Below are 20,798 nucleotides of genomic sequence, written 5' to 3'. Positions count from 1 at the left end.
CAACCTGGTTAACCTGACTCAGGGGATATTGCACCAACAACTACTTACTCAAGAGGGTGATAAAAACATTAATATGAAATTAATGACGATTCTGTAACGTCTCGACATTAATGGTGACGTTAAACTCATTAATAATCATTTCATAATGTCTTGGCATTAATGAAGACATTAAACCCATCAATGACGACATTAAACCCAGCATTAAATGATCATAATTTGGAGGCTGGATCTTAATCAATGAGAGGAGCGGAAGATAAGTGAAAGAGAAAGCGAGAGGAAGAGCAAGAAGTGAACCTCCGTCCACCCGTGTTCTCCCACAAAACTCTCTCAGCCGTGCATTTCGATTGAACTACTTGTGATAACACTTGGGTGCATCTTAATTTGCCACGAACAACCAGTGTTTGGTGGTGTGCACGGTTTTACCATTTTATCCTGGGAAACAGACGACCCGAGAGAATCTCGAAGCACAACCGGAAATGAAACGAAACTGCATTGAACGCAAACCTCGATATCTTAGTCAATGAATTTTTTCCCGATTCGACGATCTACTCCCGATTTTGCTATATACCGCATCAACTCTATAATTCGGACCATCGGAAGCTTGGCAGAATTAGTTCCACTGACAGTCTGAGATTATCCATTCAAATCATTTCAATAGATAAATTAGAATTGATATGGTGTAATTTTAATTATATAATTTCTCCAGTATCTCTAGTAATATATATAATCCACTTAATCCTTAATGAGTATTATTTATCCAAAGTCTCTCGTTCCATGCATGCCTATATGTCTTCAAGTTCATAGCTTTCTTTCTATTTCAACATGCAAATGTCGGTCCAAATCCTCTTTATCAGATGGTGTCTAGCTAGATATACAAATCCTCTTTATAATACATAAATTGTATCAGTGATAGAATGCAGCAGTAGGTAGAAGGATAGAGAGTAGAAAACACTCAATTCCAACTGATGCGCTATTAGCTATAGTTAATTGCCATATACAAAAATGTATGTCGTGGTCGTAATCTGAAATCCTAATTAAGCTTCATTGATGCTAATGGAATACTCACATATCTGAATCAGAAGGTGCCTATTTGAAAGCTTGGGAGTGACACCAAAGCATCCCTAACTAATTGCTTATCCACTCCAACTAGGTATATCTTAGATTTCAACAGATTTACATATAAACTTGCCGACAAACTGTTTAAATTATTTACCACGATGCTCACAAATGATGTATCCTCTCTAGCAAATAAGGTATGCCATCAACAAATGCTAGATATCTGTAGCACATTATATTTTGGGTGATAGTGAAAGACCTAATGAGAATTTTTAAGATTACATTTCTAAACTCTATATACACCACACCGTACATTAGAAATTAATAAATTATATTAGTTATTATTTGTTATTTTTATCTTAGTATTTTTTAATAAAATAACTATTATTATTATCCCTTTTTAATCAATTTTGAATTTTAGAAGCCCTTGATGCATAAAAGAAGACATAAAATTATTATGACAGAAAAAGATGATAATTTTTATCCGAGAGCTCTCCTTTCACTGTATTATGTGATTTGAAAAGAAGATAAATTATAAAGATTTTATCTAGTACAGTGACTTTTTGTATGAAATATAGTCTCTGACGCATTTCACACATGGTGAAATCAATCTCATGATGTATTATCTATAATAACATCACACGTAAATAATGACATAGTCAAGTTTTTCAATCAAGTGAAGTGATATTTAAAAATTCAAATATTAGTGTAGATGATTTTCATCATCCAAAGAAAATCTAAATTTCAAATTTAAAGAGTTGAAAATGAACTTAAATTTAAAATTTTCGACCATAGTCTTTGGTTCTAGTTGAAACAACGATTCATCGATAAATTTATCTATGACTTAAAGTCGAAAAATCATTTATGATTTCACTTACTCATAATATTTAGCATTCCTATATATTAGACTTTTATTGTGATCTAAATAATCATTCTAATTAACAACTTAACAAAATAAATTTTATATTTTACTACTCTTCTTCAATTAATAAAACATAAAAGAAGAGAGGAACTTACTCCTTTTGGAAGATCATTGCCCTTGAGAAAAATAGAAAAGAGAAAATAGGGAGGAAGAAACAAAATAGTAGAACTTTACATCCTTGTTAGCAACCTGGACTAGTTTTGGTGAATTCGATAATGACACAAAGAGAGTAAGACAAGACAAAATATGACTATTATTATGATACAAACAAAACCCTAAAAAAATAGAAGAGGAAGAAGATGCGAGAACTGAAGGTTGCTCTTATTGTTAGAAGACGGTAGCAACTGATATTGTGTTTCTCGCATGTTGGAAAAAAGAAAATAGAAAAAAGATAGCTCTTGTACTTGAGAATAGAAGAAAAAAATGATAGGTTTATTACCATATGAGAATAGAAGGAGATGGGAAAAAAGAGGAAGAGAAAAATAAAAAAGAGGAATGAGTGAAGGGGTGACATACAACGTGTCTGCAACATGTGCAGGGAAAATGAAGAGAAAAAAAAGATCCTCCGAGTGCCACGAGCCTCACGGCCTGAGGTTAACATCTCTGCCATGCGCTTTCAATTATGTACATATATTTCTTCCTCCATATATGTGAGACTGATTTTAGGGGGTCATTGATGTAGCGGTTCTAATTTTTTTTAGAAAAGGAAGAGAAAAAAATAATGATTTCTTGAAAATATTCTAATTCATTTTAAATCGGATAAATTCGTTTAAATATTAAATTTAGTTTGATGATAACTTAATCAAATCAATTCTAAATCAATTCTGATTTAAATCAACATAATCTTTATCGCCGTACCTACTGATAACTGGATTTAGTTTAAACACATTCAATTTTAATTTAATATCCTCACTTCATGTCCTATAATTTAATTTATCTATTTATTATTATATATATTTTTAAAATTTAAAATGTAATATTTAATATTTAATATTTCAAGTCGCAAGATTTATTTGTAAAAGTGATATAATGAATAGCTTAGGTCATTATTTAATATGCGATCAATTTTAGTTTTTGATGGCGATGAAATCAACTAATGAAAGTGAGAATGAGAGCTTTCAAATAAATGCAAGAGGGTCGCACCCCTCTTCTCAAAGCGGCTATGCTCTAGTGACAATCCGTGAGGGTAAAACTTAAAATTATTATGCACCTAAATCGGATGCTGATGAAATTTGTAGGTCGTCCATAAGGCATAACCGAGTTAGTTATACAGATTTATCCAGTGACAGATTTCACCTATGGCAGATTTACAGAATGATTAAATTTATAGATCGGTAAACCAGTCGTTTGAAATATCCGAGGATCATTTCGAAAAATATCATAGACTGGGTGACTTTCCTCCGGAATATATCTCTCTTCGACGAATCGTGCGTCCTTCTGCCCGGTTCTACTTCCCATCGTCTCTCCGCTCACGGCGACCTCCGACGGCGATGGCGAGGCGCGAGGCCGACGCCATTCCCCTCTCTCGCTTCGGTGTCCTCGTTGCGCAGCTGCAGTCGATCGTCGTCTCCGCTCGTCAGCAAACTCCCGATGCTCTTCTTTGCTTCGATCTCCTCTCCGAGCTCGTTGCTTCAGTCGAAGAAGAGAGTAAGGTCGGTTCTTCATTCAGATCCTTTTTCTCCTACTCCATTACGGAAGAGCTCCCTCCCGAGCGATTACGTAGATCTCACTTAGTTTGGTTGCGGATCTTAGAGTTTCCTGGAGATTAGGGTTTGCATTGTCGATCTCTTTCTATCACTAACGAAAATAAGTGATTTTTTTTCAAATAGCTTTTCCTACTATATTTTTGGGGCAAGATGTAGATATGCCTTCTATATATTAAGATTAGGACAGTTCAATTTAACAACAAACTAGTTTGAGGTAGTTTATTAGAAATTTCCATGGTGGGATTTGTTACTGGCTCTCATGGCTTGTTGTTGTATCGTAAGTTAAGGCGAATTGGTGTTTTCTAAATTCTAAGTTTGTGGATGACATGAACATTTTAGTACAATTTTCTTGGAAAAATTAGAACATGAATTTTGATTGTATATATTCATATGACATAATAGTGTCATTTTGACTATGTTCAAAAGTTTATGAGTGATAAGTCAAACAATATTTTTGATTTTATATATTGATATGCATTGACTAAAGCTGGATTCATAATTTGAAATATATGATAATTTATCCAACTATTTCTAGATAAAACATGTAAAATCCAATATAAGTTTCACATATAAAATTCTAAATGAACCTTTTATATTTCAACAAAGAGTAAGAATGAATATTTTGCATCATAGAATGATTTGATAAAGGTGAGAATGATTGTCTTAATAAGGAATGCCATTATCCAAAAGAAATACATTTTTTATTCCTTGCCAGTAGTTTAGTTTTTATCTTATGAAGCCTGACTTGTAATGGTGGATGTTTCCCTCTATATTAGTTTGTATGAAGTTACGGATATTTTTTTGGAAAAGGATCATAAATGGAAAATAAAGAAGTCTATTAAATTAAAAATTCTGAATATTAGGAGGATCATTCAAAGAATCAATAACACAATTGTGCATCAGCTCACTTGAAATTGGGCCGAAAAGATTATTCAACCATCCATATACAATATAAAGCTTTTGTGAGTACAAATCATTCTCATAATCTACTAACAATAGAATTGCATAGAAAAATTCAAGTAAATAGAATGAAGGTCGAATGAGTCCATTGTTAGCGGAGGTTTAAGTATTGGCAACCTTTTGCTATGTATTAATGTCATCGTTGTTTAATTTTTTTTTAATTGGGCATCATTCAATGGTGAGTTATTCTATTGGCTAGGTTGGAAAGTAGTATGGTAGGAACTAAAATGTTTTACCCAACTTTCACTCTCTCCTTTATCTCTACTCTTTATTATATGCTTTTGGTCTCTCCGAAATATCCATTTGTCATTAAAGTAGGCATCTAATTTATTTCAACGAATTGGTTGAATGCATACACATTATGAATTCAAATAGTGTCACTTCCAAGATTTTAAAGAGACCATTGTAAAATCTATGCTGTCAAGTTTCTCTTAAATTATCTTATTATTAAAAAATAAATAATTAATTTTCCAATGTGTTTGCTGGTGATACTTGCTGAACTGCCATTTAATAGTTTGGTTGAAAATCTATGTAGTATAGGTCTACTATAACCTCAATTTATTCAAGTAAGCCAAGTTTAAAATCTATTAGTTTGGCAAAAACGGTGTTATGAGTATTATAGTAATAAGACTATCAAGTCTACTGTATTTAGTCCCACGTTGGTATTCTTGCATTCAACATTTTAGTATGAGTTTGAATATGCCAATGGAAAGATCATTCATGTCAATGCAATAAAATATTCACTTCCTCCTTAACATTGGTATCAAAGCACATTTTAATTTTAGAGTTTCCAAAGCGTAGTTTTTCCAGCATATTTGCACACTTTTGTGCATTCCCGGATCATGAAGTGGAAGCTAGACTCCTCTGCATGAGAAACCCATGCTACCACCTTGTGTTTGCATGAGCTACTCCTTCCCATGATAGGTCGTTCAGTCCTTCCTTCCCATTGATGGAAACAACTTTGCCTAAGAGCTTAGCCAGCTCTTCCCTTGCGGCGATGCTTCCTGCTGCACTTTCATGTGATAGCTCCTCTATGCAAACTCCTGTAGGAGTATAAGCTCTGGTGCTGTCATAGCTTTGTGGACCGTGACACCGTAGCAGGCTTTATATATTTCTTCATTCTAATAATCTTCACCAGGAGAACAAACTATGGTGCCGTCACAACTTTGTGGGCAGCAACTCCACAGCAAGTTTTATATACTTATTCATTCTAGCAAATGAGAGATCTATTTTGTCTTGTTGTTCTTTCTTTGGATAAATACTCTTTTGGGAGGCAAGTAGCTGGTACCTCTTCCAACATCAAGCAGCCATGACATTAATCAAAATTGATATATGCTTCTAGAAATTCAGCACCACATCACTCTATTTGTACGTCTTTGATTTCTGGAATCCATTTGTTTGCTCGTTTCAAAATTATAGCCATTCTCTTTCTTCTTTCTTTTAGGGCATACTCTTCCGTCTCCAATGAAAACCAAAATAGATAAAACATTTTGTTTTTAGTTAGCTACTTGAAAGGGAGCCTTGGTACAATAGTAAAGTTGGGTTCGACTCGTGGAAACAACCTCTTGTAAAGTAGGGTAAAATTGCGTACAATATATCTTTACTCGGGACCCCGCATTGACAGAAGCTTCGTACATTGGGCTGCCCTTTAGTTAGTTATTTCCTACTAAAAATTGAACTATCTATCTATGTATCTCTAGTGAAGATTTGAACTGAAGAAAAACTTCTCATTATTAATTTGCTACTTCCAATAAAGTGTTTAATTGTACAATCCATCGTTGATCCTGGGTCCTTATGTGCCTTCCTTTTCTGTTAATCTATTTTCCATGCAACTTTGTTCTCGTCATATGTTTGGGGCCTTATTACTTGTAGGACTAGTTAATCTACATGCTCACTACTTACATGATCGACTACTTCGAAGCTTCATTGCTTTGGTGACCGCACCATCGATCGTGTTAAGGGCATAGGTTGTACAAGGGCACTAGTCCTGTGAGCAATAAGGCCTCAAACTTATGATTAGAACAAAGTTGCTTTGCGAATACAAGAAAGGTAGGGAGAAGAAAAGAGATGGGGAAAAGATGTGAATGAGGGGAGTCGACCAACCTCCCTCTTAGAGGAATATTCTTCTTTGAAAAAAATTCTATCCTTGAAAGGCAGCTCCGATTCCATGGAGAAGTGGGGAAAGGAGTTAATCTTTTGCATCGGCAATATGTCAGTCACTTTGGCATCGACAGTAGAGATAACTCTAAATCTAAAGCACATATGGTAGTGTTCTGGTGCTATGCTTGTATTTTATGGCCTTCTCACTGTTTTTAAGTGGGATCCTTGACCTTGACAATCTCTTTTCTTTAGTCATCCTAGGAAAAATCTTCTTTAACTGTGTTTAGGATCTGACTGCATTGTTCTTTATTTATAAATATCTCTTCTCTTGCTTTGTTTTTCTCTTTTTCTTTGTTTATTCTGGCTATGTTTTCTATCATCTCGTTAGATGAACTGAATCGAAGTGACTAGTTGTTACGCTTAAAATGTTTATCTGGCGCCTCTGGTTTAGGAAGCTTTACAGCAGTGGCAACGTAAGTGTGAGGATGCTCTCTATTCATTGCTTATTTTAGGGGCTCGATGCCCTGTTCGACGGCTTGCCTCTATAGCAATGGGAAGAGTTATTCAAAAAGGTGACGGAATTTCTATATACTCAAGAGTGAGTAGCCTACAAGGATGGCTAGCAGATGGTAAAAGAAATGAGCCCCTTTCTTGTGCAGGTTAGAATGAATCTTCACATTGTGTCTCTTCTATTTGTTAATCTATGTTTGTTTTATCTTGCTGTTTTTAGTTGATTATAATCCTTTTGCTGACAAAAAGTGATAAATTATCTCATGAACATGTAGCAAAATGTCTTGATAAATAAAATTTGAATCTTGTAATGACGGATGCAACATCACAGATGTGGATAACTATAAAAAAACCTAGCACATGCCTATCATACGTGTAAATGTTTCAATGTGCTTGGCAAAATTTCGGTTGGACTGAACCATTCTATTTCAGGGTTAGCTGTAATGACATAGTCTGCATTTCCTAGGAGGGAAGGAAACATAGTGGAAAGGTGTACCTTCTTGGGAATTAGTTGCAAGGGAAGGTTATGGACTGTGATGAAGGTTCATGCTTTTGTATAATAGAGAAATGCCATCAGGAGTTCAAGTGAAAGGTTGTGCATGGGTGGATTTCCGTGATATGGGGAACCCAACCTTTACAATGAAAAATATAAGAAAGGATGAAACTGCTTTCAATTGCTTTTTCCCGTACTTATGGCCAACACGTGAAGGTTCCCTCTCCTTATGCAGATATCACATTGCTATTAACAAGTCTAGGATTTGGTTTGTCAATGATAATATAGGTACCAGATTAGCTGCTGATTTGTTTATGCAGATCTTATTCCCCCATATGTATCTGAAATAAGGAGACTTGACTTGTTTTTGTACAATTTCAACTTTCAAGTTAACAAATAAATATTGAGGCAAATCAGAACTGGTTTAAATTCATTCAATAACCTTTTTTTACATGACTGATATCAAATATTGTCAAACAATCAAGGAATCTGAAAGTATTAATTCTCATTTTTTTCTTTTCATTTTAAATCTGGTTTGTTATAGAAGCTTTCTTTCTCATCCCATGGAATTTCATGGGATCACAAAAACCATTTTGGTTTCCTTCACTCATGAGATATGCTGGGTTTAGAAGGCATTGGATGAATTTATTTTCCCATCCAGTGGCATTACTAACTCCATCTGGAGATGGAATTTTTAACTTTCCTATGCTCTAAGTATTAATAGTATCATTATTTTCTTTTTATTAATATATTATATTATTATTACAGTTATGGTTATGCAATGTGCTTATTATGCTTTTGAAAATTTTGTTGCACTTAGATGATGCTCCTTATGACTGATATGGAGATTTGTGTTTCATTAGAAAATTTAATTTAACTCTTAAGTTCTTCTACATCATATTGATGTGGTGCTAAAACCCATGTTTATATTATTCACAAGTTAATATGGGTATTATGGTAGTTAAACAATATACATAACTATATTTGCCAAATTTCACATTGTATTCTGTGTTTGTTTACTCTGATTTTCTTCTTCCTACTAATTGTTGTTATGCAGGTGTTGCACATTGTTTGGGAGAATTGTATCGCCTGTTTGGACGCAGGGTTACTTCAGGGTTGACAGAGACAATCAACATAGCTGCTAAACTTATGAAGTTCAATGAGGTAATCTTTGTTATTCGTCCTCAAATGGTGTTTATTCTCCTCTCTTTATTTGCTTGTCCCTGATATTAATGGAATAGGTCTCTATGTTTTCCCTATTGTTTTAATAATTTGAAGTATGAGACTTGAAAGTAATACACTCCCTTTATTCAGAAAAGAGAAATATCACAGCCAACTACATAGGACCTCAACATAATAGTAACATCTTATGTGGGACGGGGGATTTGCTTATATACATTCTAACACTTCAAGAGAAAAGCATCAAGTTGGATTGATGCCCAACTTGTTATATATAACAGAAAATTCTGTCATAATCCCTCCAAATGAAGGATACATTTTCTATATTTTACTCTGCGGGAAGGATAGGATGTTAACAGAAATAAGGTAAAAGTCTATATCAATATAAATAATTAGAAGAGGTAAATTGCTGGAAAAAAAAACAAAAGCATGAACAAAAAGAGAAATAAATTATGTATCTGGTTCGTTAATCTTGTTAATCTCTGATAAAATGGCATTGCAGTGTTAACCTCTGCTATTCCTTTGTTATATTATGCAGCATCACACTCTGTTTGATTGTTTTTGACAATCTTTTGCAGTAAAATATATTTGCTTTTTTTGTTCCTTTTTTATTGTGCCATAATTCCAGGATTTTGTGAGGAAAGATGCATTGCAAATGCTTGACAATGCATTAGAAGGATGTGGTGGTAGTGGACCCTTTACAGCTTATTCAGAAGCACACCGCATTGTGATGCGAGTGGGTGTAACTGATAAATCATTCATAGTTAGACTGGCTGCAGCCAGATGCTTGAAAACATTTGCCAACATAGACAGTCCTGGATTAGGACCTGCAGAGCTTGAAGGTTCTATTGTGTATTGCCTCAAGGTAACCTTCTTTTTCTCCTTCATGTCTTGTGTCTTCCCTTTGGGTTTAGCATTTTTGGATGCATTTATTCTTATCCACTTTCATATTCTCAACCTTATGCTTCCTTTTCTGGTTGGCTAGGCTCTTGTTGATCCTACTTCGTCTGTTAGGGATGCTTTTGCTGAAGCCTTGGGTGGTTTGCTTGCTCTTGCAACGAATCCGGAGGCACAGGTAGATTAGGCAGGATGTTTTATAAGCTATCAATCTAAGATATAAGTTTGTTCAATAATACCTCAATTTATAGGTAAAGCGAGGGAATAAAATTACTGTTCCTGCACAGAAGTTGGAGGACAATTTACAGAAGCACTTTATATTACCCTTTGTTAAAGGTAAAGATCTTAATGCTTGTTGTCACTTGTCTGTGTTCCTTTCCTGCATGTCTTCGTGATTCCTTATGCAAAATCCGTCCTTTTAGTGGAGTGTGAAATGTTCCTAGATGCATTTTATGAGCAAACATGCTTATAGATGGAGAATGCTACACTGAGTGTGTGGAGTAAAGATTAAAAAAAGATAAAGATAAAAAATGTTAATATTTGAAAGAAAATTAGGTGTAGCTTCAATAGTTAATAAAATGAGAGAAAATAGGTTGAAATGATATTGATATATTCAAAGATAATCAATTGATTCTATAGGTAGAAGAGTTGAATTTATTAGAGTGACATAGATAAACAGCAAAGAAAATATTAGGCAATATAAAAAAAAATGATTTAATTTATTTGACACTATTACTAGTTATTTTGCCTTACATAGAACTCAGTGGAGATAAACACAGCTTAATGATGATGATAAGCAACAATGATATATGATTAATATACACATGTTTCATTGACACTATAAAATTTGATGCTTGATAGGTTTTTATTGGTTTGGTTTTTGGTAGTTGCTTTAGGCCCTGTTTATTCCCACAAAAGGGTGAAATTTTTTAGGCATTGACTGTTGTCTCTCCTTTGATTACCTGCACACAAATCATGGAGGAAGGGTCTTCAAGACCCTTTTGTGGAATGCTTTTTGGCTTGGTTGATTTCGACTGAAACTAGGCAGAACTGATGAGATTGATCTGAGGATCAATGAAAATGTCCAAAAAGCCCTTTCTCATGCTCACTCTCCTTGTGATTCTCTAGCAATATACTCATATTGGCTTGCTCTCCTCATGCTCCTCTGGTGGCAAGTTGGTACATGATCCAGTGCAGCGAGACACTCAGTTGCATTCATGGCAAAACTTGGGCAGCAATGGCTACTATGGTCGAGGCAAGGGGAGAGAGGTGCAACTTTGGTGTGAAACTGCGTTCAACAGATCGGAAGTTACGGCAAGAGGAGAGGCATGGGTTGAGTGAGCTCCCATCTGATGCAAATAAAGGTTGGGCTAAGGTGGCATGGGAGGTTGGGGAAAAAGGAGAGCGGTGCAGCATTGACATAAGCATGTATATGCTGCAAGCAAAGGTTAGGTGAAGGTGGCAGCTGAGGTTGAGGCAAGAAGAGAGCATTTGAGTGGAGGTCAAGGCAAGAGGAGTGGTGCAACATTGTTGCTAGCTCACATTCAATATGAGAGGAGTTGAGGTGCTGATAGCATAGGTTGGGGTGGAACTAGAGAATGAAAGTAGAAAGCTTGGATGCAAATCCATGTGAGATAGGGGAAATGGTGATTTCATAAATTTCTTTTTCCCCACTTTCTTCCCCTCTTCTTCTTGTAGCTCAAGTGCTTCCCTTTTCTCTCAATTTTTTATGTGCTACTGTGAGTTTCTCTTGAGGATGAAACTCGCTTGAAAATTTTTGTCTTTATTCTCATTTCACTTCATCCTGCTTGTATTTTACTATGTGCTATTCTTTGGCTGTATGCTGATTTGAGCTTGAAGGGATCATTGACTACGTGCTTTGTTATTCTCTTATGTTTTGTTTTTCCTATGTGGGAATGTTATTGTTTCATGTCATATGGTTTTGTATACTTACGTGTATAAAAGTTAGAAAAGCTTATGTAACAAGTGGACATCAACAAGTTAGTCATAATAGACTTTCATCATATTATGTAACAACCTTGAGAGGGAGTGTTGAAAGAATTTGGTTCATTCAGTAAAAGGTCTACTAAGTTTAGTTCTATATATTCAGGTTTTGTTCTATACTTCTAGGTCTAGCATTTTACCATGAGTCTATTATACTATGGTAATATTTATTTCATAATATGGCGTAACACACTATTTTCCTTCCCAAACCTAACCAGGACATCTACTCTTTTTAAATCCCATATTATGCCTTACCGCCTCATTGTATGTGCCTCCTGCATGATTGTTACTTAGCTTCCTATTATTTGGGGAATTGTTAGTTGAAATTAATTTGGAGTAAGATGATACACAATACATGCTTGGAAAGAAGGTAAATAATAGATTTTGTGTTATCAACTACAATCACAAACGATTGAGTACTTTAAATTCTATTTAGGGAACGACACTGAATATGATCATTATATATCCTTGGAATAATGCCTTTCTAAAATACCAACGCATTGCATGTAGTGTTTCTAGTTTTCACATGGATGAACTTTGAATGGAGGTGATGGATTTTGCAAATGGTGTGAAACCTGGTACAGTTATGCCAAACAAGAGTAGCCGCTGTTGCTTAAAGATAGGTTTATTACTAGGAAAATGTTGATTAAATAACACATTTCTATGGATCTTATGTCCTACTTTCCAATGCCTTCAACAGTTTCAAACTTTCAATTACTGAAGCTGCAGTTACACCTATATTTTAACAAACTGTTAACTTTTGTCGTCAAAGAGTAATGCCACTTTGAATCACTTATTATTTTTTAATCTAATGTTTTTTCAGCAAGTGGGATACATGCAAAGGACATTCAAATTGGCCTCACATTATCATGGGTATTCTTTCTACAGGTAACTCCTGTCTATAATATATACTAAAAACAATTCTCACTAAGTTGTCTTTCTCAAGTTGTTGATAATTATGCATTTTAATTTCATCTTGATTAGCTAATTATAAGTTACCATGTGTTCTTTTTTGCTATCTCATCCTTTTTAATTAATTGAGATAATTAAAATATGTATCTTTTCCACCTCATCCTTTTTAATTAAATTGAAATGTAAATATTGTATTTTCCATGTATTTATTTATCTTACCCTATAAAACATTTTATTGAATATTAAGTGCAGCAACTTTCATATTTATTTTCACTAAAGACTTTTAGTGATCTTCAATGAACCATATGCCTTAATTTTTTTAAAAGGAAAATTTACAATTCTTACTTGAATTCTCATCGTATATTCTGATTTGATACAATGAATTAGGACAATAGATAGCTCAAAGTAAACTGGCACGATATTTTATATGTTATGCTACATTTTGTTTAGTCATTTGGAATAGACACTAGAATATTAACCAAACACTTTGTTTAAGAATATAATGCAGAATTAGCGAAATATTCATTGATTACTTTTTTTGGTCAGAATCACTGATTACTTTTGAGATATATAAGATTAAGATTTATGCTTGCGCAACAAACAGGGCATCTATTATTGTGACCTAATTTCTTTTCTTTGCCTTATTCACTTTTCTATATCTATGACCACTTGTCATAATCACAGTTTGTGTTTCCATTAAAGAAGCATCAAAAGAGTCGTATAGTTTTTTTGTTCTTTGGTAGACAAATTGGTTAATTTTCTCGTATTGTATGATATGTTTATCTTGTTATGGTTTGTTTTTCAACTGATTGTGTCATCTTGTCAGTGTGAATGGAGAGGACATCAAATCTTTTTTCCAGCATAATCATTTTCATTAATTAATATTCCACCCAGTACTGGTATCACGGGCATAACTTCTTGTTCGACGGTAACACCTAGAGTTCAATGACTCTTTGCTACCATTGGACAATCTCCATGCAAAATTGCTGACCTTGTGCGAGATCGATGACCTCGTCGAGATCCTTGAGATGTAACTTCCTTGAGATCATGACATGGTGATGGCTTTGCTCATGGTTTGAGACTATGACAAAGTCTTCACTTGTGTTCCATAATGACAGTGAGAGCTTTGGTCATTGTTTGTGATGCTTCCACGAGTTCTCAAACAATGTTTTCTTCTTTCTCCTCTACTCTTTCCCCCTTCTGTTTGCCAACTTGACTCACTCACTGGCACTAGCACTTGACATGCAAGACATGTTTTTGGCCGTCACACATTGAATCCCCTACGTGGCTTGAGATTTCACATACTAATTGTTTCATCAAAATGTGATAACCATATTCATGCATTCTTTATTAGTATTCTTGATTGGATATTCTCAAATATGGAAGATTTTTTATTTTATTTTTTATTTTACATTTCTCCTATGGTCACACAAATTTCTTGTTATTTTATTGCGACAAAAATTCCTCATTGGCTGGATACATACTTTAGTTGATTTCTAATGATTCTTTCCATTGCATGATCAGGTTCTTCATCAAAAATATCATGTCCTAGAAAACGAACTTCAAAATTATGCTATACTAGCCATGGACATTCTTAAAGGAAACGATCTTGCAGATCCTCATGCACTGGTATTCTTTTGTTTTCTTTATTATTTGTGTGCCTTTTGCTTTAGTTTGAGTAATTGTAACTTTCTATCCACACAATAGTTCTCCATGCCAATTGCCACAAATATGTCAGGCTTGAATAATATTAATGAAGGGACACATGATGACATTTGTATCTACATCAGGTTCATGTTTGCTTGTATGGTTATCAATTAATCTATACTTTATAATGTATCAGCGTATCATTCTTTATGTTACCATTGTGATGACATTTGAGTTTAAAGTGCTTGCTAAATTCATGAGGTTTGAAGGACTTATGATTCATGTAACTTGTGTTGCTAAATGCTTTGGAAGAATGTGCAAATAGGAGGCAGATGAGACATAATATAAGCTAATTAACACGGAAAATATTAACTATGGGACTACTCGGTGAATATGGCATGAAAAACATATTTACTAGTACACACTACATCAAATCGTGACATATATCATGTACTAAGGTAGTTAAATTTACAAAACATGACCTTATCTGCGAGTAGCCCTACTTGTCACTTTATAGCCATGTCACTGTTGGGTGAGTTCTAGAATAGCACATGATATTGAGTATGCATTTTCTCAGTTGATTATCAACTTGTTGACATTTTTCTTACTTTCTATCATGCAGATCGTGTATTTAATTGTTGGTCTTTATGTATTGTTGATTAGGTTTTAACATTTACAACTTCAATATTCTTCTTCGAAGTGGAAATGATAAGTTTCCTGACTCCACTTAGTTGTGACCATATGACTTGTATGTGTGTGTATATGTATATATATTTCTTAAAACATTCTCTACCATTCTATAGTTTTTCAAAAAAATTCTCTTGAAGATGTGATTTGGAGGCCTCTTGTTTTGAAAATTGGTCTTTCACATGATTAGTTCATGTGTTTGACATGATGTCACTTTATTCTCAAATAACTTATTTTATCTTTGTGTTCTAAGGCCTGTGTTATATACATTCTTCGTGTGGGCATAGCTGATCAATTGACTGAATCTTCTCAGCGCAGTTTTCTCATTTTTCTGGGTAAAAAGGTTTGATATGATCCTTTATGTCATCTCATCTTTATTGCTTTTTGAAATTTGATTTTCATTAGTTCTGGTTTGTGTTATTCAGCTAGAATCTGCTGATTGCAATCCACCGATGAGCGTCGCTATATTGCGAATCCTGTCTTATCTTTTGACTAACTTGGGGGAGGTAAGATAATAGCAGTTAATGTAACCCGAAACCTATGAATTCAGAAGTTTGAAGTTTGGATGGTTGCATCATGCTCTTTTGAAATATGCTTAATGTAAAATTGTAGACCTTAAGTTTGTATTATTACTGAAAATCATCTTACCAGGGCAAGATGGACATTTCATATTATTTCTTTCCAATTTATTGACTAGAGCAGAACTGTGTGTGGTATTATATTTTGGTTTGAATTGGCGAAGGAGCCTTTGCTTCCTGGTTTTGAAACTAAGTTGGATAGGGATCAGCAATGCTGTTCAGATTGTTCTTAAGCGAGTGGGCATCTTAGGTATTAATAAGATCTAAGGTATTAAAAGACAATTACAGATGGTAGGTGATCAACTTATTGCCTAACACCTAGGAGATTGGTTTTGAAATAGAGAAGAGAAGCAAATTAAATTTTATACACACACACCGGTCATGGTCGGTCCCAAGCCCGGATAAAGGAGGAGGGTTGCCAGCCAGCGTTAAAACTATGACGCGTTGCTATTGCTAGGTTGTTCTTCGGAAGGAACGCGTTGCAGGGTCCGACTGTAGCGTCTCGGTAAGGACCGCTACATCTCCAGAATTCGGGTGTAGTGCTAAATATACAAGAGTTCGCGTTAAAGGGTTCGACTGTAACATTTCAGCAAGGACCGCTACATCTCCATCAGAACTTAGGTGTAGTGTTAAATAGGCAAGAGTTTTCACACCATAGGTTAGATAAGAACAAATATGATAAAAAAAATAATAATCTAAGATTTGGAACATGAAACATAGGAATTCTCCCTGATAAATTAATGGAGGTAGTAGATATGATGATTAAGAGAAGAATTAGTATTTTGTGTGTACAGGAGAAAAAATGGATAGGCGAGAAGACAAAGATGATAGAGTACTCGGGTTTTAAGTTATGGTACACTGGAAAGAGTAAACAAGAAATGGAGTGGGTATTATTGTAGATAGTTTGTTAAATGATGAAGTTGTAGGAGTAGTTAGAAATTGGGATAGAATTATAACCCTTAAGATAATAGTGGCGAAAGAAACTATGAACATAATTAGCATATATACACCACATGTAGGATTATATGAAGCTACCAAATCAAGGTTTTGGGATGACTTAGATGAAATATTGTAAAATATTTCACCAAATGAAATGATTTTAATAGGAGATGATCTAAATGTGCATGTCAAAGTAAAAAATGAGGAATATGAGAGGGTACATGAGAGTTATGGGTTTGGAACGAGAAATGAGGAAGGAAAAATTATATTAGATTTTGCGATAGCATATGACCTTATATTAGCTTGAAGGGGAGCTTTGGCGCAACAGTAAAGTTGTTGCTTTGTCACCAAAAGGTCACAGGTTCGAATCCTGGAAACATCCTCTTGCAAAAAGCAGGGTAAGGCTGTGTTCAATGAATCCGTCCCCGGGACCCGCATGACGAGAGCTTTGTGCACCGGGCTATCTTTATATGACCTTATATTAGCTAATACGTTTTTTAAGAAAAAAGAAGAACGCTTAGTCACATTCAAAAGTGAGAATAATAAATCGTAAATTAACTTTCTTATGGTTAGGAAGGAGGATAGAAAGATTTGTAAAGATTGCAAAGTCATCCCTGGAGAAAGCTTAACTACCCAACATAGGTTAGTAGTGCTGGACATACGTCTCAAACATAGTATCAATAAAGAAAATATATACGGTTCTTAGAATTAAGTGGTGGAAGTTAAAGGATGGGGAGCAAAATATATTTAAGGAGAAGGTAGAAGTACAAGCATTAGGTGAAATATATGATGACTCTAATACAACATGGGATAAGATGGTATCAAAGTTGAAAATAGTAGTGAAGAGTATACTCGGTGAGTCAAAGGGACATGCACCACTAAGTAAGGAATCTTGGTGGTGGAATGAGAAAATATAAGAGAAAGTGAAGAAAAAACGAATAGCTTATTAGGAATTATATATTTGTAAGAACGAGAAAAACTTAAAAAAATATACAATAACCAAGAAAGAAGCTAAGAAAGTAGTGAGTGAAGCAAAAAATGAAACTTTTGAACGATTATATCAAAAATTGGATACAAAGAAGGGGAAAGAGACATTATAAAATAGCTAAAGTGAGAGAAAGGAAAATAAGAGATCTTAGCCAAAGAAAATGTGTTAAAGATGAATGTAATAGGGTATTAGTAACGATGGAGAAATAAAAGAGGTATTTTCATCAACTTTTTAATGAAGGTTTAGGTGACTAACTTAACTTAGGTAATTTAAATAGGTCAAATGAGCATAGAAATTTTAATTTTTATCGTATAATTCAAACTTCAGAAGTAAAACAAACTTTAAATGAGATGCACAACAGAAAAGTCGTTGGATCAGATGATATTCCGATAGAGGTATGGAAGTGCATAGGGAAACAAGGTATTGAATGTCTTATAAAATTATTTAACATGATATTGAAAATAAAAAAAATGCCTGATCAATGGAGAATAAGTATTTTAGTTCCCTTATATAAGAACAAGGGAGACGTACAAAATTGTGCAAACTATAGGGGTATTAAACTAATGAGTTATACTATGAAACTTTGGGAAAAAGTAATAGAAAAAAGATTAAGAAAGAAGACTACAGTGATCGAAAATCAATTTGGGTTCATGCTTGGAAGGTCGACAATAGAAGCTACTCATCTTCTTAGACAATTAATTGAAAAATATCGAGAGCAAAAATAAGATCTACACATGATATTCATTGACTTAGAAAAAGCTTATGATAGAGTCCTAAGGAGAATTTTAGAAAAGAGAGGTGTTAACGTAACATATATTGAACTAATTAAGGATATGTACGAGGATGTAACGACCAGAGTAAAGACTTCAGGCAGAGTAACTGAAGTATTTCCAATAATGATAAGATTACATCAAGGATCAACTCTAAGTCTCTATCTTTTTACACTAATTATGGACGAACTCACTGCGAACATTCAAGACATAGTATTGTGGTGCATGCTGTTTGCAGGTGATATTATTTTGGTAGATGAAAATGTGAAGGAGTAAATATTAAACTAGAATCTTGGCGGGAACACTAGAAGGGAAAGTTTTTAAGCTTAGTAGATTAAAGATAAAATATATGGAATTTAAGTTTAGCAATATTAGAAGTAATGAGACAATTGTTAAGATAGGAGCGGACGAGTTGCCCGGAATTGAGAGATTTAAATATTTAAGATCATTTTTGCAAAATGATGGAGGGATTGAGAGAGATGTCTTACATAAAATACAAGCAGGATGGTTGAAATGGAGGGGAGCGTCCAGTGTTTTATGTGACCGTAAAGTACCTCTTAAACTTAAAGATAAGTTTTATAAAATCGCAGTTAGACCTGTTATGTTATATGGAGCTGAATGTTGGGCTATTACTCGAGCACATGAGCAGAAGATAAGAGTTGCAGAGATAAGGATGTTAAGGTAGATGTGTGGACATACGAGGATGGACAAAATAAGAAATGAGAGCATTAGAAAGAAAGTCGGAGTTGCATCTATTGAGAAAAAACTCTGAGAGACATGTTTAAGATGGTACAGACATCTACTTACACGACCAATAAATGCTCCAGTTAGGCGATGTGAAACTATGATAAACATGCATATCAAACGAGGAAGAGGAAGAGGAAGACTAAAAAAGACTTGGTTAACAACAATAAAATTTATTTAAATATAGATGATGATATAGTAGGAGATAAAGTTCAATGACGTAAAATGATTCATACAGCCGACCCCATCTAGTGGGAAAAGGCTTGGTTGTTGTTGTTGTACACACGTGAATAGTAAAAATTGTGACTGTAAAATTGTGAATAATAAATTGAAACAATAATTATGAACTATAGTTGTAAATAGTAAATTAAAACAACAATTGTAAATAGTAAATTGAACTTGTGATAGTAATTAAAATTATGAACAGTATATTGAAATAGTAATTACGAACTGTACTTGTAAACAGTAAAATAAAACTGTAATTGTGAATAGTAAATTAAACTTGTGACAGTAATTAATAGTAAATTAAAATAGTAATTGTGAACAGTAAATTAAAACAGTAATTGTGAATAGTAAATTAAACTTGTGATAGTAAAAATTGTTAATAATAATCGTGAATTGTAATTAAAATTGTGAATAATAATAATAATTGTGAATCGTAAATTAAAGAGTAATTGTGCACAGAATAGAGTGGGTTATGCACTATTCTTCCTTCCAGTGAGCCTCACCGGTAGAGAAAAATATACTTGCAATCCCAACTTCTCTGTTGGTGTATGAGAGACTAACCCTCGCACCTTAGATAATCTGCATAGGTTTTACGCAAGAATTCTCATATAGTTATTGTTCGCACTAGGATAGTTAGAGAAGGAATGAGAAAGGAAAAATAACAGAACGGAAGAAATATGCCATAGGTCGCTATTTTTTTTATTTATTCATAGCAACGATATTCACAAACATATACAGACATTATAAATATAGAAACTACCAACAAACTAAAGACGAACAAGATTGACAGAAATATTTACAGACTGAGATTGCTTACATGGATGAACGAAAGGAAAGAAAGGAAAGACTACTTATAGACTGGACTGAAAAACTAAAGGGTTGCTAGACGCTTGCTTGGGGGGCAGCCTACTGAGCAAGGGTTGGAGAGGGCTTTTATAGAAGAGGGAGAGGGGGATGTTCCTTATTGGAGAAGGAACAGATTCCTCGCGTGAGTACATAGCATGACCTGGGTAAAGGAGGAAAAGATTCTTTGAGGATGAGAAGGAATAGCTGTAAAGTAGAGAAGGACGAGAGTAGTGGAGCTGTAAAGTTAGTGGAAAAGGACAATAGAGTGGGTCCTATAATTCCATCATGTTGGCTAGGTTTTGCTCGCTGACAAAATCTAATGATAGAGTAGAATTCATTCTTTGGGCGTCTTGGAATTGGGCTGAAGATCTTTGGGCAGAACTTTGAGCCTCATGTCCAGTTGTAGATGTATCTTGAGTTGCATATTGTTCCTGGTTTGTATGTTGTTACGACCTGGCTAGGGATGCTCGGTATGCTAAGGAGCTCGGTATGCTTCGGAGGATAGAGTAGAACTTGCTAGTCGTTTAGTGGCCCATCCGTCAGCCTTCCCTTGGTACTGTTGTAGTCAGGTTGAGTGTTGTGTTGTAAAAGAGAAAGGAAAGAATCTGGTACCCATGCCTCTAGACCAGTATATT

At 34.5% G+C, this 20,798-nt stretch overlaps 1 protein-coding gene across 3 annotated transcripts in view; it reads left to right on the top strand.

Annotated features, from left to right (window-relative positions):
* Positions 1-3,357: 3,357 nt before the first annotated feature.
* The window catches only part of LOC122030940 (protein SWEETIE), a 107,457-nt gene continuing 90,016 nt past the window's right edge, over positions 3,358-20,798 (top strand). For all 3 annotated transcript variants that reach the window (XM_042589978.1, XM_042589979.1, XM_042589977.1), the window contains exons 1-10: positions 3,358-3,630; positions 7,196-7,403; positions 8,805-8,911; positions 9,555-9,791; positions 9,912-10,001; positions 10,075-10,159; positions 12,651-12,715; positions 14,264-14,368; positions 15,327-15,416; positions 15,499-15,579. In XM_042589978.1, the coding sequence (XP_042445912.1) occupies positions 3,469-3,630; positions 7,196-7,403; positions 8,805-8,911; positions 9,555-9,791; positions 9,912-10,001; positions 10,075-10,159; positions 12,651-12,715; positions 14,264-14,368; positions 15,327-15,416; positions 15,499-15,579 (1,230 nt within the window). In that variant the 5' untranslated portion in view covers positions 3,358-3,468. The remainder of the gene's footprint in view (positions 3,631-7,195; positions 7,404-8,804; positions 8,912-9,554; positions 9,792-9,911; positions 10,002-10,074; positions 10,160-12,650; positions 12,716-14,263; positions 14,369-15,326; positions 15,417-15,498; positions 15,580-20,798) is intronic.

This window comes from Zingiber officinale, chromosome 11A, assembly GCF_018446385.1.
Source record: "Zingiber officinale cultivar Zhangliang chromosome 11A, Zo_v1.1, whole genome shotgun sequence".
In the NCBI taxonomy this organism is placed as follows: Eukaryota; Viridiplantae; Streptophyta; class Magnoliopsida; order Zingiberales; family Zingiberaceae; genus Zingiber; species Zingiber officinale.
The sequence above is the reverse complement of the archived record's forward strand: the minus strand, read 5'-3'. Positions and strand labels throughout refer to the sequence as shown.